This window comes from Anastrepha obliqua, chromosome 3 (assembly GCF_027943255.1).
Source record: "Anastrepha obliqua isolate idAnaObli1 chromosome 3, idAnaObli1_1.0, whole genome shotgun sequence".
NCBI classification, from domain to species: Eukaryota; Metazoa; Arthropoda; class Insecta; order Diptera; family Tephritidae; genus Anastrepha; species Anastrepha obliqua.
Window position 1 is genome coordinate 130,482,738 of NC_072894.1, and position 23,049 is coordinate 130,505,786.

At 38.3% G+C, this 23,049-nt stretch overlaps 1 protein-coding gene across 1 annotated transcript; it reads left to right on the forward strand.

Annotated features, from left to right (window-relative positions):
* Window positions 1-2,157: 2,157 nt before the first annotated feature.
* Window positions 2,158-22,864, forward strand: LOC129240851 (glypican-6-like). Its single transcript, XM_054876880.1, has 8 exons — window positions 2,158-2,263; window positions 2,977-3,141; window positions 6,287-6,521; window positions 12,555-12,711; window positions 12,789-13,055; window positions 20,090-20,688; window positions 20,756-20,925; window positions 20,992-22,864. Exons 2-8 carry the CDS (start codon window positions 2,979-2,981, stop codon window positions 21,435-21,437), a joined length of 2,037 nt encoding a protein of 678 aa, XP_054732855.1. The 5' UTR covers window positions 2,158-2,263; window positions 2,977-2,978; the 3' UTR covers window positions 21,438-22,864.
* The last annotated feature ends 185 nt before the right edge of the window (window positions 22,865-23,049 follow it).

The following is a 23,049-nucleotide window of genomic DNA, read 5'->3' on the forward strand; positions in this document are numbered from 1 at the left end:
GAATAGAGTAACGCCCTTACGTGTTTATTACTTGCTGCGCTTTTATTTTATGACATTTGCGCTCATGTAATCTATATATAGGGTGGGCCATATAGCGTTTGCTTTTTGAATCGGCTATAAAAAAAAAACTAAACAATATTTTTTCAAACTTTTTTTCTATTTTAAAGATTGAACATTGTCATTTATGAATGAAAAATAATATCGTTCAAATGACTGCCACGACTGGCTTTACAGTAGGCCATTCGATCAACGCAATTTTTAAGCACATTTTCGACTGTTTGGGCTCCAATTTCATGAATGGCAACTTCGATTTCGTGTTTTAAAGCATCAATCATCTCTGGATAATTCGCAAAGCATTTGTCCTTAACGGCTCCCCACAAAAAATAGTCCAACGGGCTTAAATCACAGCTCCGAGGCGGCCAATTGATATCAGAATTCAAAAACGGTAGCCAAAAGTTCGAGTGTAACTTTGGCAGTGTGACAAGTTGCACCGTCCTGTTGAAACCAAATGTCGTCCATGTTATCCTCTTCAATTTTTGGAAACAAAAACTCGTTGAGCATGCCACGGTAACGCTCGCCATTTACTGTAACCGCGGAAGAAGAAGAAGACTCACCACTTTGGAAATAGGTTTTCAATATTTCCCAATTTTGTTGAAGCGTATAGCGTCCCATTTCGTAAATGTCAAACCTTTAAGTAAATTATGAACACATTTGACATGTCATTTGTGTTACCATTCTAAAAAAAATAGTGGTTCAAAAAGCAAACGCTATATGGCCCACCCTGTATGTATGCAATCTAACCCTGTTGTTATTTTTTTTTCATAATAAAATTTTGTTGATTTTTTTGTTCAAGACTTGTGTGAAAATTGTTATTATTTTCCGGGGTGAAATTAAAAGTAAAGCGATTTCACTTTAAGATAAAATTGAATTTTGTTTAATTTCATGCGATTAATCATGGAAAAAGATTTATTTACCAATAAGTTTCCGTCCATCTGTGACTTAACCCAAATACTTTCAAATGCTACTAAATATAATTCTTAATGGTTTACTTCTTGGGAGGTCACAATGAGGAATTTGGAAAATATTCAAATGGAGTTTAATATTGAATTTTCCTGATTTTCGTGATTTTTTAATAAATATTTTACAACGTCACGTTTCGATTAGCATTTCTTTAAAGTAAACAAGCCATTCAAATTACACAAACACAGGCGTGCGTGCACATATGCATGTGTTTTTAAAAGTTCCTCGCTTCCTCGGTGTGCTTTTGTAAGTTTTTACCTCAATTCTGTCGATTGTGCCACCGAACAGCAGGTGATTCACGCTGAGCGCCAACAAAGTATTGTGCATGGTTTGTGGAGGCAATTAAACAGCCTAATAGGCAGTGATTTCTTGCTTCAAATAATTAATTGCTTTTCAACACAAGCAAAGCAAGCGAAGATCAGCGGAGCCTGTGGCGGGTTTTCGGGCGCTGCCACTTCACACTTCATTTGTAGGCAAAGTACTTGTGTAAATACTTGAGCACTCACACATGCATATGCTTTCATTGAACAAAAAAACGAAAAACACTTTATTTATTGAACAAAAAACAACAACAACAAATTGCAATGCATGTGTGCGTATATGTAAGTCTGTAGGTGGCAGTAATAAAAGTCAACGAAAATAGCGAAAACGAGCAAAGTTTATGTAGTCTCACAATCTCCAATGCCGCAACATGCCAGCGCTGATGCAATGCTAATTTACAGTCCTTTTATTTTTTCTATTTTTCTTTTTGACTGCCAAATGCCAAACAATTCCACCACACGATTCATTAAAACTCTTCTCGCCGTTTCCCCGTTTTATTTTCCTTTTGGGGTGTTTATTTTACGAGATATGCCTGCTGCACATTACTTTATACACGCCACAAACGGGTCGCGGTGCATAGTGAAAGGGCAGAGCGCAGCCATGCAATTCAAGCAGCCAAACAACTCATAATTCGATGTAATTGCGCGCATTCAAACAGACTGTCGAAAGCCGGTGAAATGATGCGCAGTGTGTAAAAGTAGTTTAGTGTGAGTTCGATTGCAGTTAATAAACTGGTGCTGTATACTAACGTGGCACAGCAGTGCGCCTATTGATTTGGGATTCCTTACACTTCATATCCGAGTGATAGTGCAGAGGTGGTGAAGGTGGCATCGCGCCTTAAATGGCTAGCAAACGAAAAGCATTCACATGAAGCACACCCACACACACACACACGCACTGCTGCATGTACTCGTGTTTATGTGTATGTATTTGAAGTTAAACGTGTAAACAGCTTGCGTAAATAAGCTGGCTGGCAAAAGAGCTGCAATGAATAATCGGTAGTCGCCTGCTAAGTGCTTAAATATATACATGCATGTGTGCCTCACGAAATATTCTTATATGTGTGAACATAAATATGCGTGTATGTGTGTCTTCTTCCTCCCAGACACTTCATATTTGCATTCCCACTGCCTTGTTTTTCTCTTGAAGTGCTCACTCCGATGTGGATTCTGATTGAGCATTTCACTGAAAACCATTGCAGTGGCATTTCGCGGAAGTGCGTCTAACCGACAACGTATTTTCCCACTTGCTGCTCTTCCACTGCGTCCACCTTAGAATAATATCTCAATATTCACAAGCAACTAACACAAACTGTAACGCATTATTACACATTTAAATAAACCGAAAATTCTCCTCACATGTGTGGCATTGTTGTGCAGCAAAAGCAAAACAAAGCAAGCAGCGCACAATCGAATGAATGCCAAGAAGCGCATCTCCACAGCGTTGCACTCCACTTGGGTTGCCTTCTTATGCTACCTGCTGAGTAGTTTTCGAACTCATTTACATTCAAATAATAAATTCTTTTACAAATATTTACAGTCCATCGCTCATTTGCATGTTTTTCTCTTTTATTATTTAAATTTTTAAAATTTTGATAATTTATGGACTTCGTGTTTTTTTTTTTGTGTTTTTCAGAAATGGTTCTGCGGTACTGTGAATCGCCTTCGGTCGGTACCTGCTGCACGTACAACATGGAAACGCGCATGGCGCTGCAATCCCGCATCCAGCTGGAGAAACAGTCCAGGGAGCAGATCACGAAAATGTCGAACGCATTGGCGGCGAAAGCACAAAAATTTAATTGTAAGTAGAATAATTTCAATTCGACTGGCAAAAATAGTTTGAAGAAAAATTTAGTAGAGCAACAAAAATGTATCTTTAATTCAATGAGACTATTTTCAAAAATTGCAAATGATTGCAAAAAAAAAAAATCTGAAAATGAAGTGGATTAGTAGAAATAAAGCAAAGCTATACAAAGCGTCTAGCCCAGAACCCTTATCCTCGTGGTTGGGGTGCTAACTTATTTATAGCTTGCGATGAATAGAACAGAATCTGCTATGTGGAATCAGGGCAGAATGCTTATTTGAAGGCGAACAATTGTCAGTAGGAATTATCGGGCGTTGTGCGTTTAAGTTGTAGCGCTTGCCATACCCCAATGCAAGACCACCCACACCCATTATTCCTACCAGTTGCTTATCCGGAACGGCTTATTTGTGAATAAAATCTTATGTACAGCTACCCTTTATATCTGAAAGTCGTATACCGTGAAGTCCTGTGATCCGCCCTGTAGTCTGCAGCTCGAGTTTCGTGGAGCTCGACAATGATCCTGTGACCGGCGCGATAGCAATTGATCATCATACAAGGCACCTGGCCAGTAACATTTCATCAAAGTAAAGCTCTTACTTAGTCGACTACAAGTATTTAGTAATTAATATTACAATTTTTCGGAGCAATTTTCTTATCCGATCAACGAATTGATTAACAAGAGCTCTACTGGCATACTACGTGACGCCCTTCTGGAACTTCGAAAGATTTATTCGAACCACAACGGAAATTGCTGAATAGCATAAGAACACGAGGAGATCAGCGGAGTCTATAGCAACTGGCCTGATGGTCTATATCAGGTGGCACTTAAGGGATAGGCTTAAGCTTAGCACATAACCAAGAAACGTTGTGAATTGCGTAGGCGCTGTAGGAAGGTTGGATGACTAACAACGTACACCTTTACCGGGTAACGGGCACAATGGTATAATGGTATAAAGGCAATATCCCAGCCAAAAAAGGCATTTATTTAGACAATTGAGCTTTTCCCAACGTAGAGTACATCCATAAGTTCCAAATGTAAGGAAGATGTGGTCAGCTCCACGGGTAAAATGGCGAGTTATTCTATAGCGTTCTTTTACAGGCGTTCTCTCCGAGACAGATTTTGTGAACTTCGGGACGCCTTTAAATTGTATATGTCAAAAAAGACCCCTCGAAGCTTCATCTTTCGTTAGCCCTAACCATGCTTCACGCAATGATTGGATATCACGTCTTCTGCTATGGTTACTCCGATTACCAAGGTGTACCACGTGGAGGCGAGAGTAGGGATTGAGGTTGTGGAATACTGATAGCTGCTTCTCCCAGTTTATGAAATTGAATTTTCAAGTGTCGCAAATGTTGTCCGATTATATAAAAGCTGTATTCGGCCCATTTGTGGCTATTAATTGGTTTGCCAGTTCAATCTTACCTCGCCTACACATCCTAGTCTGAGCTGGTCTAATCTAACCTATACATTGACTTTTATCCTGTAAATTGCCATCCGCAGGGTCGCGCTTTGTTTTAGGAAACACTAAATGATAGGAAACGTGCTTACGAGTACTAATAGCGGTCGCCTTCAAAGCCAATGACGAATCTCTGAGTATATTTTTGCCATGAAAAAGATTCTAATAAAAACCAGCTGCCGTTCGAGGCGGCATAAGACTGTAGGTTCTTCCGTTTATGGAAAAGCTTCAAGATGCATGCCACAAGTAGAGGAGTAGTTAGGTTAGGTTGGATTGGAGCACACTAAGGCTCATAGCTCCTTGTGATGCCGCGAGGCGAACTTGTCCTTTTGTGTATGTACAAGGTGTATGTACTTTTGAAATAGATCTTCCAATTCGTTAAGAAATTGTCTACCTAAAATGGTAAATCTACGTCTGAATAAAGCAAGGCAATGGCACAAGAGGTGCGAGATCGTCTCTTCCTACTCCTCACCTAGACAGATTCTACAGAAGTCAAGTGCTTGCGCGTATCATGGAGCTTTACTCTCCAGAATGTATTTCTCGCTTTTCTCAGAAGTACTAGAAAAAAAAAATAGTAATAATAATTGGCGCGTACACTTCTGTTAGGTGTTTAGCCGAGCTCCTTCTCCTATTTGGGGCGTGCGGCACAGAAATAAATACTATGGTTTTGAATTTACATTAAACATTTTCATGGATATTTTAATGCTAATTATAAAAAATGTCTGTCATCTCCCTACAGAGGCGTATCCTCGTTAATTTGTGGTTAAATGGGTGTCGGAAATTTCATAATTTTCACTAATTCAGTTTCGAGTTCTCCACTTAGAAAACCAAATGAATTTTAAGGCACTCAAATAACAGCAGCTCATCATTTTTCAATTAAACAAATTTTAGCCTCAGCTGCCACTACAGAAATTCAAGCATACAACAGTATACGGCTGGGTAATTTTCTATGACACAATTAACTTGACACCTACTTGAACCGAATAAAGATAGATGAGTGGCGAAGGAGGGTGCACAAAAAATAAAATAAAATAAAGGGTGTTTACATACATGCGTGAAATGTGAATGATTGCTTAGCCTAGCACTGTACAAATCTGTTGTATGTCACATGACACGTTGCTGCCACCAATACACGCATTAGTAATAGGTCCGATATGAGGGCCCCTCCTCCAGTGGCACCACGAGTAGCTGCCAAATGAAGCGTGCAGTTAACGCACGTTGCGCATGCGGGAGGAGCTGTTGCAGCTTGTAGTGCTTGTACTTACATAAAAAATATGTAATTTGTTGGTGTTTACTTGTGCTTGCCGCTGCTGCTTTATGCCACATGGGGTGGCGGATGTCGAGTTTTCCCAATTACTTTCACTTAACGTCGTCAAAGAAATCTAATTTTTCGTTTGCACACAAATAAGCATAAATCAAATTTAAATCGCTTAATAAGCGAGCAGAATCATTAACGGAAGTTCCGAGCAGTTATGGTGAAATGTGTAACTAAGTGGTGCGCTTGCGCTCCGCAAGCATCCGCAATCGACCGTGACTAAGTGGATTTGATTTTGATTTCTTCTGAATATAACTTTTGCTTTGTAAATTACTTTTATTGCGATAAAAAGTTTTTGCTGAAATAAATTTTTATTTTAAATTGCTTTTTGATGAAATTAATTAATTGCATTTCCTTTCCTTCTTTACAGCCGTCTTCCGTAAATTATTGAGCGAATCCAAAGTAGAGTTCCATAATATGTTCACACGCACCTATGGCGTCATCTATCAGCAAAATTCCTATGTTTTCTCCGATTTATTTAATGAATTGGAAAATTACTACACGCGTGGACGCGTCGATTTATTGGATGTGATGGATAAGTTCTTTAACACACTGTACCAGAAAATGTTTCAGGTGTTGAACGGACAGTATTTGTTCGATGAAAAGTAAGTAGCGGTAACAATAAATTCAGAAAATGTTGAAAGTAGGCGGCCATGTTTCAGAAGTCGGTTAGACTTTTCCCTTAAGAAAATATTTCGCAGGATATTTAGCAATTTTCGAATGCTGGTTAAGAAAATCCGTTGAAAATCAACACTGATATCAAAATCTGAGCAAGTGTTCCCGAAACGCATTCATTGTCGACTAGTATTAGTGATCTGTAGATGGATCGCCCTTGTGCTTCGTCGGCGCCTGGTAGCAAAAGACGGAGGTATTTAATTTAAATCTCACATACATAGGTTTTATCGAATCTTCCGTCCATAGCAGTGAGAAAAAGAGCTTTACTTTGTAAATTGCCTTTATCACCAAGGTTGATAGATTACCAGGCTTGGCCCATGATAACACAGTACTCTACAGCCGAATTCTGCCCGCTCATTTTACACATATTTACACACTCGTCCAATCAGTCATTGTTCAGACGGCAATGAAGCAAAATGAGCGCAGGCTGTGTTGATTTTTTCGCATATCACCAACACAATCGTAATTTTTCGTAAACAAACCGCTGTCATATCTCCATCAGTCCATCAACTGATTCTTTCAAATTCGCTGAGAGTCGGTTAGCATTCTGATGTTGGCCAGACCTCGCAGTGCGTAGGTTCGAAACTCCGTGCATGAAACTGCAAAATAATAGAAAAATTTATTTTCTAATAGTGGTCGCCCCTCGGCAGGCAATGGCAAGCCACCGAATGAAAAAGCTCCTCTGCCATGAAAAAGCTCCTCAGAAAAAACCATTGTTTTTCGAAGTCGGTGTAAACCTGTAGGCCCTCCCTCTATTTGTGGAGCAACATCAAGACGCACACCATAAATAGGAGGAGGAGCTCGGCCAAACACCTAACAGAAGTGTATGCGCCAATTATTTTCATTTCTTTTTTAACAAAACTCCGGTTTCATAGATATACATCTGATACATTCACATTATCTTGGGGATCAAAAGTATGAATGAAAAGTAAAGCCAATGACCGCCGTTACTTGCTTTGTGTGGTTAGAGCATTTAAAAAATATATATATTATTATTATAAGAAGATACAGTGAAGCAAGATCGCGATAACAACTGATACGATTTGTTGCACATTGATTCTTATTTTTTAATTTTTTTTAAATGCACTCAACCTCTCAGTTTAACCAAAAGCCTTGCCACGCACCAAAAAATCTCACAATTGGTTTAAGTTTCAAAATATGGCATGTAAAAGTGCATGCACGGCTGTGTTTATGGAGGAAATGGCGATGGCCAAGCTTGTCACGAAAAGTCAAGCACCATGACAAACAGCTTGAATTACAACTTTGATTAGTAACCTTATCATGCATCACACAAACACAAGCGGGGCTTTGTATATAATTATACAAATGTACATACATACATACATACACACATACATACACACATATTACAGTAAACATGAATTGAAGGGTCAAGTTTTTGCGGAAGCAGCACTTGTAAACACATAAAAGCGTTGGTCAGCCAGTTGGTGAAAGACACATAGAACCGCAGCGGCTCGTGTTACTCACGCGTGCATTTTGGTCTACCAAAGCGTTTAAAATATTGCAAATAAAGCAGAAAAGCAGAAAAGAATACGCAGGAAGGCAACGAACGGGTCAAGCACAGCCGGGCATATTAGAGTGGCAAGAAACGAGAAAATAAATGTTTTATTAAACAAATAAAAACAGCGGCAAAAAGGAAATATAATACGCATACACACATGTGCATACATACATACATACAGCAAGTAAAATGTACCCAACGAACAGAAAAAATGCGCACGGTAAGCTGTTTACAACGAATTTGTTAAAAGCCGCGTTGACACTTTGGCACATACGATTACAAATACACCCACACACGTACAAGTGCAATACATATACGTAGGCTGACTTTCATTCATGAGCAAATAAAAGCGAAAATGGCCAGCAGCACAGCGACTAGGCCAACAAGCCGTGTCCAAGCGGTGCAAAGCACACAACGACTGCTACGAGCACTCACACATACACGCACACAAAAACATACATTTATTGCTTCGTAATAAAATCGCACAAACTTTTCGCCCACCCCTTTGGGCCCTCCTCAATTCTAGTTACTGGGAATAAAAGTCTTACAAGGCAGACACAGCACGTCGAGAGCAACAGTGCCTTTATATACATACATACATATGCATACATACACAGAAATGCGCATTTTAGCCAAAATAAAATCACCAAGAAACCAGCAGAAATTCAGAAGTGCCAAGCAGTGCAGACTTACAAGTGCCGCATACAGAAACTGTTATCCCAGTCGCTACGTGTTACTCTGTTTCACACCTCCCACAATTTGCCCGCCATGCCCACGTTTGGCGTTGCATGTAACACAGAAGCCAGTTGAGCTCAAAGCTTTACTGACTTCGACTACTGTTACTTCTTTTAGCTTTGGGTGGTTTATTTTTTTAATTCTAACAATAACCGACTTGATTACCAGGCCTTTAAGTTTAGCTGCATGTTTTTATTTAGCTTATTATTGTTATTCTGTGCTTTTTTTTGTATTTTTGTGAAGGCGGCGTTTGCCAAAGGGTTAAGTGCAGTGTTTGAATTTTTTCTGCTTTGCTTTGTCAATTCATTTGTTGTTTGTTAACTTAGGCGCTAGAATGCTGTAGGGAACAGAAGGATTAAATGAGACGTGGAGACATTTAAAATTCAATAGGGATGAAGGCAAATGGCTGGAATAGCTTTCAGAATATGCGCAATTAAAGTAATTGTTGATGAGCTGGTTCGAATAAATAGAGGTGTTTCAGGATTTTTTTTATTATAGCACGCGACTTTTTAGTTGTTTGTCAGTTTGGGGTGATACCAGCACAACTCAGCAGTAGGTCCTCTGTCGAGTTGTGCCAATTATATATATAACAAAAGTAACCTTGCGATGTTTTTTGGCTGTAATTTAAAAAAAAAGAAAAACTTTGATTCTTCTTGTGGATTATTTTTATTGGATCACGTAAATGGCCGCCGCCACAGTTGATTGCCATTTGAGCCCTTTTTATGGCATTTTCCATCACTTTGGCCAAAACTTCCGGCGATAGGTCCTCACATTCTTGACGGGTATTGTGTTTAAAAGCTGCAAGAGTCTGAGGCTTGTTGACATAAACCCGCGACTTCAAAAAGTCCCACAAAAAGAAGTCTGGAGCGGTCAAATCAGGCGATCTTACTGGCCAGTGCAAATCGCCAAAACGGGAGATTAGGCGCCCGGGAAATGCATCCTTCAGCATATCGGTTGTGAGACGTGCAGTGTGTGCCGTTGCACCGTCCTGTTGGAACCACATGTGTTCCAATCCCAAATCATCAAGTTGCGGCAAAAAGAACTCGTTGATCATTGCTCTGTAGCGCTCACCATTCTCAGTAACCGTTTGGCCCGCGACGTCTTCGAAGAAAAAAGATCCGATGACTCCTCCAGCGAAAACAGCACACCATACAGTGACTTTGAGCGGATGTAATGGGTCTTCGTGGGTTACACGCGGATTTTCAGTGCCCCAGAAGCGTAAATTTTGCTTATTTACGTACCCGCTAAGATGGAAATGGGCCTCATCACTCATGATTATTTTTGATGAAAAATCATCTTCCTCTTGGTGGTGATTAAGGATGGCTTGAGCGTATGTTAGACGCGATAGGCGGTCAGCAGCTAACAGCTGATGCACCGTCTGGACTTTGTACGGAAACATCCTCAAATCTTGTACCAAAATTCGCTGTAAAGACCGTCGACTGATACCCATTTGCGTGGCACGTCGTCTGGTCGATGTCGACGGCGCTTCCATGACATCCTCGGCTACAGCAGCAATATTCTTTGCAGAACGCCTACTCTGCCACGCCTGGCAGCATTTCGAGTTGTGCCAGTCTCTTTGAGGCGAGCGGCTAAACGTCGCAGTGTTTCACCAGTAGGCGTTGGACGGCGAGGAAATCTGCGACGAAATTCACGTTGTGCCAAAGTCACCGACCGATTATTGGTCAAATAAATAGTCAGCAATATTCCGTGTTCTGGAGCAGTGTAGCGTAACATTGTTTATTAACGTGTATTTCGCATGTGTTTACTACACAAATGTCAGAACAGAACTGACATTAGGGGCCAATCGCAAAATTTATAGCATTTTCTGATAGGAGGATTACTTTAGCGCCACCTGTTAGATAACAAACGCAGAATCTTCAGAATTTAGCCCCATACTTTTAAACCAAGGAATTTATTTTATTTAATTATTTTTTATTTATTATTTTCATTATTATTTATTTTATTTTATTTATCTGTTGGTGCTTTATTATGAACCGGGAATTTCTCATTTAAAAGAGCCCCTCTTGAGAGGAGTTCTTCTGAATGGTGCATCGGCTAGTTTTCTACAAGAGACTCGCACTTAACACAATCTATCGGATAGTGTGCATTAGTCATTGTTTGTATGAAGTGGATGAGTTTAGGTTTCTAACTAAACACCATGCGAAATACCAATTGAAAGTTTTCAAAATGATAACAGTAGCCTACAGGAACTTAACGGAACCTGAAACAAAAAAGTTGATAGCAAATAGAAGAATTTGTTGTTTTTTTTCTTTTTTGTTTTTGTTTTTTTTTTTTTACTGCCGTATGTGACTCATTCAGAATTCCTTCCGCTGTTTAGCCCAGCGGAAACAAGAGGAAACGTTATGTCAAAATAGATGAAGCATTTACCAGAGAATATTCATTGAAAGATACCGGAACTGTGAAAAAACCACTCGTGATTTCTTCATCACGACAATGCAGTGGCTCACGCATCTAATCTTGTAAGCGCCTATTTGATCAAACAATCACTTAGTCCCGTTTCATAAGCACGCCTCCAGTCAACAATATTGATAAATTCGGAAAACTTTTCAAACAGCAGATTCGTGAACTTGCTAGGCATTTCATTCCGTTATAATGCGCGTAAAGTTCATAATTCCTTCATCTTCATTAACTATAGACCTTACATAGAATAGTTCTCACGAATTCTGCCAGCGCTTCATAATCTAAAGAGACGTACAAAAGTGACGCCTAGATGTCAGTAGTGAATAATTTCTAGACGTTACCTTTTTTATGTCATCTTTGACATTTATCAAGTAGACAAGTAATAAAATTTTGCACGATGGAAGAACGCGTTTAAATTACCGAAACTTATTAAGAAAATAGTCGATCTTTAAGAACAACATTTCGCAAAATTTTTGTTTTTTTCGGTGGAAATAATCTTCCGCATGAGTCGACAATTTAAAGGCTGGCCAGAAAATGTAGAGGAACTGGTTTTGTCGAAGATAGAAAAAGGACTGGCAGACCAAAAGCTGGACGTTCTATCGAGAATATTGCTTCTGTAGCGCAAAGTGTTGCTGAAACCACTTCAACATCGATATATCGATGTTCTCAACAATTATGCATTCGTGAATCTTCTGTTTGGCAGGCTTTATCCGTAGACGAGCTGTTGGTGAACATTTGTATTTTGAATAAAAATAGTGAAAACTGAAAATTCCAAATTTTTACATTTTTACTAAAAGAACCATCTAAGCGCGTCTTTTAAAAGAACCTTTTTCCCCACTTCGTTCACGTGTCTGATTCATACGAAAAGTTGGGCACGATGAGGGGGACTTGTTGAGTGTGATTTTTTTTCATCGTGTTGGCTCGTGTTCAGCTCCTGTGTTAGCAAACGTTTTTTCTCGTTTAATCGCCAAGTCGACGTTGGTGGTGAGTGAGTACGTGTCCATTATACAGCGCTGTCAGGAGAGCGGCTGTTTAGTTCAGCGCTATATATATATATATAATTGGCGCGTACACCCTTTTTTGTTCAGCGCTAGACTAGCATTTATTCAAATAGCCCGAAATGGCCCTTCCCAAACTGAACAAAGGCGAGAGTTGTACTATTCTGCAACATAAAATTTGTTAAAAATAGATAATTATTTTAATTAGTTTTAAAACCAAAGAGAAAAGTAATTATTTTTCTTATATATCAAACATAATATTTTTTTTTTTTTTGACATCTTTCCAGATTCCTTCACTGTGTCAGCGAACATATGAAGGAGCTAAAACCCTTCGGCGATGTGCCCGATAAACTGGCTGTGCAGATAAAGCGTTCCTTTGTAGCGACGCGTACCTACTGGCAAGCGCTGCACACAGCAGCCGAAGTCTCCAAGAAGATTATAAATGTGAGTAGCAAATAATATTGTAAATTAATTTAAAACCTGTCATAGAAAATTTACTAACTTTCCTTTCCCGCCTTCAGATCCACCTCAATGCCGATTGCACGGCCGCGCTCACGAAAATGCAACACTGTGGCGCCTGCAAGGGCTATGCGGAGAAACCGTGCACAAATTACTGCGTTAATGTGATCAAAGGTTGTCTGCACTACGTGAACGAGTTCGATACGGAGTGGGAGAATTTCGCGCTGGCCATGGACAAAGTCGCTGAGCGTTTATTGGGCTCGTTCAATATTGTGATGGTTGTCGAGCCGATAAATATCAAAATTTCCGAGGCGATTATGAATTTCCAAGTGAGTTGAATAGCCTATAGAATGTTTTCGAAAACAAATCTATACACTTGTGCATATGTAGGTGTATACGAGTATGTGTTTAGCGAAATTCATTCAGTCATAAAGTTGAAATCAAATTAGAGCGTTGAAACCGAAGGCCATAAAAGTCGTTCGATAAATGCTATGAATGGCTATGGCTCTACGTGACGATGTGGTTTTTTAAGTACGTCATAAAAATCATAACATTAAGATTTTAAGGAGTTAACAAATTTCAAAAGATTTAGTTTGATGGCGAATTAAAATAAGCATAAGTAAATTAGTAGCTTTCTTATTGAATTTTTATTGGCCGTAAAATTCTGTGGAAGCTTATAAGTTGAATAATTTGGAGAATGAATAATTTGCTTATTTAGATGATGCCATTATGGCTTATCCAAAACCTAACGACGCGTTAAGAGTGTAATTAAATATTCACTTTTAAGTGGCTTGGGTTTTATTATTTTTTATTTGTCTACTTCAACATAGTCTCATTAATAACTTCTCATTGAGCGCAAATAATAAGCTATAAAAAACTAAGAAACAAAAAAGTTCAATAAATTTGTCATCTTTTCCAACACTCAAACTTGTCGATAATTTGTTTAGAAACACTTTTTTGGAGGGGACATTTATTTTTTACTATGTAGAAAGTGTTTTCTGAGCAAAATGGGAACTTTAATCGAAAAAATTTCCAAATGTTAGGAAAAGCGATTTTTTTTTAATCTATAGGTAGTTTCACCAATTTTAAGATATACTTCGACCTAGGTACCAGGTATATATCTAGGAAATGAGACTTTCAGCTATTAGTCCATAGATGTCGCTAGGAGTATTTTTAAACCTTCCCAAATGTCTTGTTTTTTCGTCTGTCATCTGTCAACAATATTCAGTTCATTGTTTGTTACGTTTCATACAACAATGCATTTTTGTCGCTCTTAAAAATGTCGAATTTCGTGCCTTCAAACTACGAAAACATCGTGAAACCACTTGTGAAATGCTGCTCTCCCGGTTCAAAAGAAAGTCAAATCGTTACGGGTGACAAAAGATGGGTGTATTTCTCCAATCTCAAGCGTAAATGATCGTATGGTCCGCCCGGCCACAAGCCAAAAACAACGACCAAACCAAATCGCTTCGGCCGCATGGCAATGCTGTGTGTTTTCTGGGATCAGCGTGGTATGATTTGGTACGAGCTATTAAAACCAGGTGAAACAGTTGACGGTGCACGCTACCAACGACAATTGGCCGATTTGAACAGCGCTATACACCGAAAACGCCCAGAATATGCCGATCGGCGTCACAAAGTAATTTTTCTTGATGACAATGCACCGCCACATCGAACAAGAGCGACCCGAGAATTGCTGGAGACGTACGATTGGGAACCGCTGGTGCATGCGGCTTACTCACCAGACTTGGCACCTTCCGATTATCATTTGCTTGCACCGATGGGCCACGCACTTTCCGAGAAGCCCTTCAATTCTCACGAAGAAGCCAAAAAATGGCTCGATGATTGGTTTGTGGCCAAAGACGGCCAATCTTTTTGGCGCGGCATCCACAAATTGCCTGAGAGATGAGAAAAATGTGTCGCTAGCGATGGTTATTATTTTGAAGATCAAATTTATAACCATTATATATAATATATAAGTATACCGTCTGTTCAATAGAAATGTGACCGCCTTAATTTAGAAACAATTTGACCAATTCGATTCTAAGAAACTACATTTTACGGCCTTATAAAATTTATTACACTCAATAAATTCAATAAACTCTAAATCTATAGTCACCACCATTAGCTGCACTGGCTTCACATCTTCGGGTCATACTTTGTGTTAAATTCTCCACAAGTTTGGTCGTCCAGATTTGTTTTCCTTTGAGTTATTGCTTAATTATTGCCCAAACATTTTCTAGGGCTGATATGAGGCAACTGTGAAAGCCAGTTCAATATTTCAATACCATTTACTGCTTCCTCTCAAATACTTCCGGCTATGAAACTTGGGATCGTTGTCCTCTTGTAAGATCCAAGGTTTGCTAGTTCTTCGAAATATCTTTGCAGCTGATGGCAATGATGCTTTTTGGTAAATTTTGTGCATCAAAACTGCATTCAAATTGACGGTAAACTCAAATGAACAGTCAAATCCTTTTGCGGAGAGGCAGTTTCGAAAATGAACCTCAACTGTAGGCACTTCGTTGAAGTTGTCGATTATCAGCAGTACATCAGGGCCGACGTATGCAACTATTCGCCCAAAAGGAAGATTCATCCGTGAATATTACGTTTGCCAAATTCCATTCTGAATTTTCCATAGCCCATGCGAGTCTTTTTTCAAGGTCAATTCTGTGCTCCAGAATGTTGCATCTTCACCACCTTAAAAGCTCTCGAATAGTGTCTTTGGATACACCAACACAACTTTTTCATAAAACTGCTTTAGCTTCCCACAAAGATAAGTTTGGCTTTGTCACAAACAAATCGATGATCTTTTGATCTTGCTTTGGGAAGGTATTTTTTTTTTTGCTGGTAGTAAAAAATAGTCGTTTCAGTCTGTTTAGTTTATTTTTGGTGTAATGGTTTATACATCTATGAAGAGTAATTAAGAGAGGAGATAAACTAATGTCGATCTGTAATCATTTCATAATAAATTTGCGGAAAAGTGAATTTTTTCTTATGCAAATTCGTTCATAACTTTCAAAGCGTCGGCGGCATGAGTAAATATTATATTGGAAAAAATAGATAAAAATTTGTGTGATTCATATTTTACTACTCCCAGCTCTGATTTTGGAATTAAATTCGGCAATTTGTAAATGCGGGACGGAGGCCATTGAACATTTACAAAATATTTTTTTTAAATATTCAACAATTGTGAGTAAAAAGATAGTGTGATCTCTTAGATTAACTTTTGTACTGTTCCTCATGCCAAAGTGCTGCGCAATATTATAAATATAGATTAAGTGAGGTTAGTTTCGCATGCAAACGACTCACCAAACAATTAACCTCAATTTTCTTACCATTAGCTCTAAGCTTTATTAGGTGCTATCACAACTACTTGACGCACGTGGGACGCAACCAAGGGCGCGTCATGGCAATTCATTGGCTGCAACAACAACCACTCATTCAGTCATCAATGTGTTAGCGCTTCTGCCACTTCAAAGTTCCTATTGCGTTTGCTGCTAATGACAAAGCTTTGATCTTAGTAGGCTGTTAGTGTTGGTGCGGAAATTAGTAAGAATAAAATTTATTTATTTTCGATTTTCGCTTAATTAAGATTTAAATTTATTACTTTTTGTTATTGCCTCCATGCTGCCTCGCGAGCAAGTATTTTTACTTTTTTTATTTCTTAATTTTTTGCTACTCTAGCGTAACCACCTGAGTTTGTTTACCCTTAATTTGCTAATTAAAATTCTTCAATCGCGCTTTCAAGTTCTCGAATTTATTGCCTAAGTCTTTATTTATATGACTGTCAGTTGCTGCTAGGAAGCTGCCTGCACCAGGTCACTTTGAATTGATTATTTTCATTTTATTTATATTTCTCCAATTTTAAATAAATTTTTATTTTGTGCGCCTTTTATTTTTATTTTTGCTTAATTGTTATTTTCTTGCATGTTTTTTTGTGATTAAATTTACATTCCACTCGTGCTGGTGCTCGTACGAGTATAATTTATAGCAAGCGGCACTGCTCTGTGTACTGTATGGAGAATACTAAATTTCGTAAACTTTCTTCCATGCTCGTTTATTTTCTTTTGTTTCGCATTCGCTTTGTATCAGCTATTTTGCGGCTTTTCTTTTGATTCTGCAGTGATTTGTGAGCCATTTTCAACGAAAACAATCAAATATTTTCATTTAAAACTCTGTGCCGAAACATGCGAAGCTCAACGTATGGAAAGGTGTTTTCCGTAATTTGGCAGCTCAGGTGTTTTCCATATGCAATTTTTGTTCAACTGGAATAATTTATTTCTATAGTACACGCACCTGGTTTTCTACGTATATATGTACGGGTTTTGGCAGGGAATTGGCTTATTTGAAAATGTTGATTTTTGCCTATAAATTTTCATACAGTTGTTTTTCGAAAATTTATTAAATCGAAAATATTTAGAAAAACAAATTTCGATTATGTAAATGAAACATTTCAGCAATTAGAATCAAAGAAAATCGAATAATTTATTGCAAAAAAGGGCAAACTTTCACATTTTATTTATTTGATTTGGCGTCTGTGACCCTTATTTAGATTTAGATTAGAGGCTTTTCAATGAGAACTGAGAATTGAATTAAATCACTACTTTGAAGGCGAAGGTTATCTGCTCAGAAAGCTAATGGCGATCGAGCGTTGCGATAAATAATAAATTTATGTCTGTATGTATGAATTTCCCTCTGCTTCTATTATTTTTTCGAAGCTTAAGGTTATCAGAAATAAATGAACTTATTAATAACAATTTCTTTCTAATTAGTTGTTTTTATTTAATTTCCATGAAACATATTACATTTTATTGCTTTATTCAAATAATTGTTAAAATGTATACATTTGGTAACATTTTTGCAAAGTTATTGCATAGATTTAGTAGAAAAGGTAAATATATTATTTAATAAAAAGAAATCCATTATTTTGCCGGTAGATGGCTGTACTGATGGATATCTTGTAAAGTATTAATCAAACAATTAAAAGTTTATGCCCCTTGTCAAGGTGAAATTTCACACTAAAAAAATCCGTTTGCTGTTTGTGGGTTACAGGGTTACAATAGTCGTCGATTTAATATCTGTTTTATCTTTCGATTGAAGAATATCGGATACCTACTCAAATAGACTCAGTTGAATCTATCGATATATGGTTTTTTAATTAATTTTTACTTCTATAGAACATAAATTGGTTTCAATGCCTAAGTACGACGTTGAACTGTAGACTCAACCTCACTTTTTTGGTAATCAAGAGATTTGTACTTTCATTGGTGTTGGTCATGGTATTAGTTCTGATATTGGTACTGGTACTGGTATTGATATTGGTAGTTGTATTGGTATTGGTAATGGTAATGGTAATGTTAATGCTATTGGTATTGATATGGATTTTTGTGCTGTAATTTGTACTGATTTTGGTATTGACAATGGTAATTATATTGGTATTGGTATTGATATGGTTTTATTGTTGGTGTCGATATTAATACTGATATAGGTATTGGTATTGGTAATGGTAATGGTAATGGTAATGGTAATGGTAATGGTATAGGTATTGGCACTAGTATTTCTATTGGTACTGGTAATGGTATTGGTGTTAGTATTAGCATATTAGTATTAATACTGATATTGGTGGTGGTATTGTAAATTGTGCTGATATTAGTATTGGTATTGGTATTGGTTGTAGTATTGCATGTAGATATTGCCATGCGTGGTATCGATATTGGTGACTGGTTTCATTCCTAAGTTTATTAAATTCACTAATTGCTTCATATACCATACACTAACGTATGTTTGTTCATACCCACATACCAACATAGATGCATATAACTAAATTGTCTGCGGCCGATTTCCAACACTCGGTGATATCTCTTGTTTTACATGTAATTCAAGCAAATAATACACGTACACATGTGACCGCATTTAGCAGCTCATATTCAGACTCTTATATACATACAAATATATAAGTATATAACATATCTGATAAATAAATACATTTACTGACAAAAAGGTATTAATATTTGTGCAAGTAAGTTTTTCTTTATACTTATCTGATTTCCTGTAATTGATAGTGTTAAATTGTCAGACATTTCACTTTCGTTGCAATTGCAGCAAAATCGATTAAAACTTAGTAGGCCCACATTTATTGACTGTTGGGAGCTAACAGATATCGCGTTGAGATATCACACAGTAACTTATCTACCTATGTATGCATGTGTGTGTGTGTGTGCATGCTTGCAAGCCTACCACGAAGGTACGAATACGAATAGAAAATATGGGTTTACACATCCCTAAACATATGCATATACACACACACATACACACACATAGCAAATGCGAGTACTAACATTACAGCTATTAAACCACTTTTGCGGTTAACTTGCTGCTATCGACCAGCAAATACTCGTAAGTATGTATCATATGTAACTTACTTATACATTCTTGAAACTGGATATGAAAATGCGTGTACTCATCCGTGAGATATGGCAGAGCAGTGTCGCAAGAGTGGCAAGTCGCGGTGAGGTGTCAATGAGGAGCTATAAGTAGATAGGACAGATCGCGATTAGATATATGCACGTGAATAAATGTGCAGGCATACATACATACATAGGTACGTAGATACGCATATTTACCAAGTACTTGACTCACTGTGGCACTTTGTCTTCTGAAGTAGACTAGGCGTACGAAGTCAGTGCTCTGGGGTATGAAAAATGTATTGCACATCTTCGTAGGTGCTTGTCTGCCATCGTGTGGTAATTCATCATATTTTCTCTATCGTTATCAATTTCCATTATTGAGTTGGGTAAACATTTTTTATTGCACTTCATTTGCTGCCATAAAATTCTCACTGCTCATATACGTGCGTATGCGTGTGTATGTGTGTATGTATGTATGTTTGTATTTAATATGTATGTATGTAAATCCCGTCGAAAGTAGGTGAATTGTGGTAGGCATTATTGCACTACATACATACATATCTGCACACGAATATTTCTCACATGACCAATTCGTGCCTTGGCAAGCCATAGTTTTTTCTTCTCTGCATGAATTGCCTACATCGCAACCACGTCGCGGCTGTGGTGGGCTGTGGCTCTTTTTTACATCTCAGTTTTGTTGCTGTTAGGTATGATTTCTTCAGCAGCTAATTGATTTCTTCAATCAAACAAGTTTAGCAGCTTGGTTGTTTATAATTTTGGAGTATTTTTGACTGACTTTTCGTTCAAGACAAATTTAGCAAAAAAGGATGCATACTTTTTAGGGCACAAATGTGTATAATTTTGAGTACTTCGTGCGATTCACAACGTGTGTATTATCTAACTTATGCGCTACAATTCATTATAATTCCTCCACTTCTCTTATTATATTATTATAGGAGTCCGGGCAGTCCATCACCTCGCGCGTATTTGAGGGTTGCGGCCGTCCTACACTGGGCCGTACCCGTCGCTCAGTCAGTCCTAAATTCGCACAGCCCACTTCCACGCATACGCAGGCGTCACAGTTATCGGTGAGTTTGAGCAGCTCCGACTCGAAAGTGATACGCAAACGCGCCACCTTGGAGGTGCCAGTCGAACAAATCGAATCCGACATTTTAGACATCGATGCCGATGTTGATGATGCGATGGTATTGCGTGAACGTCGTGCCGCCGAACCTGGCTCGGAGGAGCAGAGCGCAAGTGGCGATAAGTCGAATGGCGGTACTGGCGCTAGCGGAGGTGGCGGTGGTGGCGGTGGTGGCGGTGGTGGCGGTCGTCGTAATCAACAACGGCGCAAGCAGCAGCAGAGTCGCAAGAATGAGGACGACTACAATGGGCGCGATCCCAATCTCGATAAATTGGTGCGCGAGATCAGACAACGTGTGAAGGAATCTAAGAAGTTCTGGTCGAATTTACCACATCAGATTTGCAGCAATGATGAGATCTCCACATCGTCGGACGTAGATGGCATGTGCTGGAATGGTCATACCATCGATAGGTGAGGTTCAAGTGCAGCAGTTCTTTGTCAAGCAAAGCTCTAATAATCTTTTTTATTTATCTCTCAGATATATGCACCCTGTGACCACCGAACAAAGTCGCAATCCGGAATTCCCCGGCAATCCGGCGTCTACGCGTCAGACTTCGCAAGTGGCCAGCCAACTTTTCTACCTGAAAAATGTTATCAATCACCTGCGTAATGCCTACAACGGCCAAGATGTCGACTGGAGTGATCATGGTAATGCCAAAAAAATTGCAATTGATGCGCAGCAGCTCACTAATGCTTCCCATTGTTTTGTTACAGAAGATGCCTTCGAAGGTAGCGGCGCTGGTTCAGGCGCGGGCAGTGATGATGAGGACGACGACGAGGGTTCCGGACTGAGCGGCGGTCCATTTACTCCGCCGCACCTCAAACCCACCGATCGTCCTTCGGTACCAGCGAACAATATCGATGATGAGGATGAGGAAGACGTGGAGGAGCGTCGTATTACGGACACCTCACACACATCGCGTCCTAAATATCCTGGCAGTTCGGGTACGAGTGGCGGTGCCATTGGCGCTGGTGATACGAACTCCATAGATGAAGATGAGGACGATGAAGGCGACAACGATTTGGATGAAGAGAAGGGCAGCAGTGGCAGTGCGGGTGCTAAGACAGCGCCCAAAATGACATTGCGCCGTGCGCTGTTGCTGTATCTACTGCCGTTGTATATGGCGTGGTTTGGTGGCGTTATTGCCGATATGCTGTGATTCGTTGTTGTTGCTATTGCTTAAGTCTAGTTAAAGGATGTGGGCAAGAATGTGGCAAAGAGGAAGAGCCGAATTTCTTAAATTTTACATTTGTTTGTCTAGTGGTTAAAAGCCGATGTGAGAATGAAAATGTAGCACGAGTTTAGGCGCGAAAGCGTCTAGCAATCAAAGTGACGTAGAATGCTTGAGAAATGTTTGGTGACATGAGATGGCTTGAGCTGGAAAATTCTTTAATTTTAGACGAGGTGCTTAGCACACTTTCAGGAGCTAAATGAGGTAGAGTGAATTTTCACTGCAAAGTAAAACTGACTACATAACCTAAAATATATATGCTCGCTAAAAAAGTTCTGCTAAATGATGATATTTAAACGTTGCATGCTTTTTGGCGCAAAATAATACTTGAACTGCTTAATTTTGTGTAAGTTTCATTTAGTTTTTACCTTCCGAAGCTTTAAAGCGCTTTTAAAGTTAAATTTTAAATATCTAAATAAATTATTTTTGTTAATATTTTACAAAATTTGTAAAATCGCTTAAGAACCTTGAAATTATGCAAATATTTACATAACTCAACTCTCTTTTGGCTTAAAGTTTTTCCATATCATCTCTGAACACTTGGCTGATGCAATGCCCCTAGGAAAATGTTAACAACTGGATTTCAATACTTTAGGCAGGGTTGAATTGTTTGCATTTTCAATGTGTAGCATTTCGCTGCAACGTAATTTTAGGCGCTTTAACATATTCAAATCTCGAACAAATATCCTGCAGTGCAGTCCAAAGCCTTTTTGGTAATTTTCAAGCACTGAAAAACTGAAGTGCGACATAAAAGCTTGCTTTTAGGCGCGAAATTGGTTATTATACTTATTTTTTTGCTAATTTACGCAGAACAAAAATGGCAAGAACAAATACATTTAGCATTAGATCGGAAAAAATTGGAAATCGAACTTTAAGCGAAGCAATTCATTTATATACGTAAACAAGTAAACAGTTATGAAAAGTACTTTAGCCAATAAGCACAAAGTAATAATGAATTATTAAATTAATACTTATGTACCAGCAGCTAATATTAAAATTAAAACAACAAAAAATGTGAGCATGCAGAGACGAATGAATAACTAATAACTTATATGTGTGTATGTATGCGAATGCAGTAGTGTGCGTGCTGCTATCTGTGCGTGTGTGTGTAGTGATTATTATGTAAACTGGATTATCTTTTTATTTTCGTATTAATTTTTAAATTAAAGAACGAAAGCATTTAAGTGCACATTTCTGTATTATATTTAAACTATTATTTAATAAAAAGTTATGACGTATGGTGATGAAAAGTGTAAGACCATTTTAGGAGCAATAATAAAATATCGTGTAAGCATACAATAAACTATACATAAATATTTTCTAATAAAAATCTAATACATGAAAAATCCTAAAAATGTGGCATATATTTTGAGCTTTCCAAATTGCCGACGAATGAAATGGGTAAAAAAAATACAAAAATACAACAAAAACTAAAACTCTAACTCTGTAAGCTAAGCATTAAGGCACTTTAGGGAAGTCTTAGAAATTGAAAAGTAATAAAAAATAAAGAAAAAAAATAAAATAAAATAAAATAAAATAA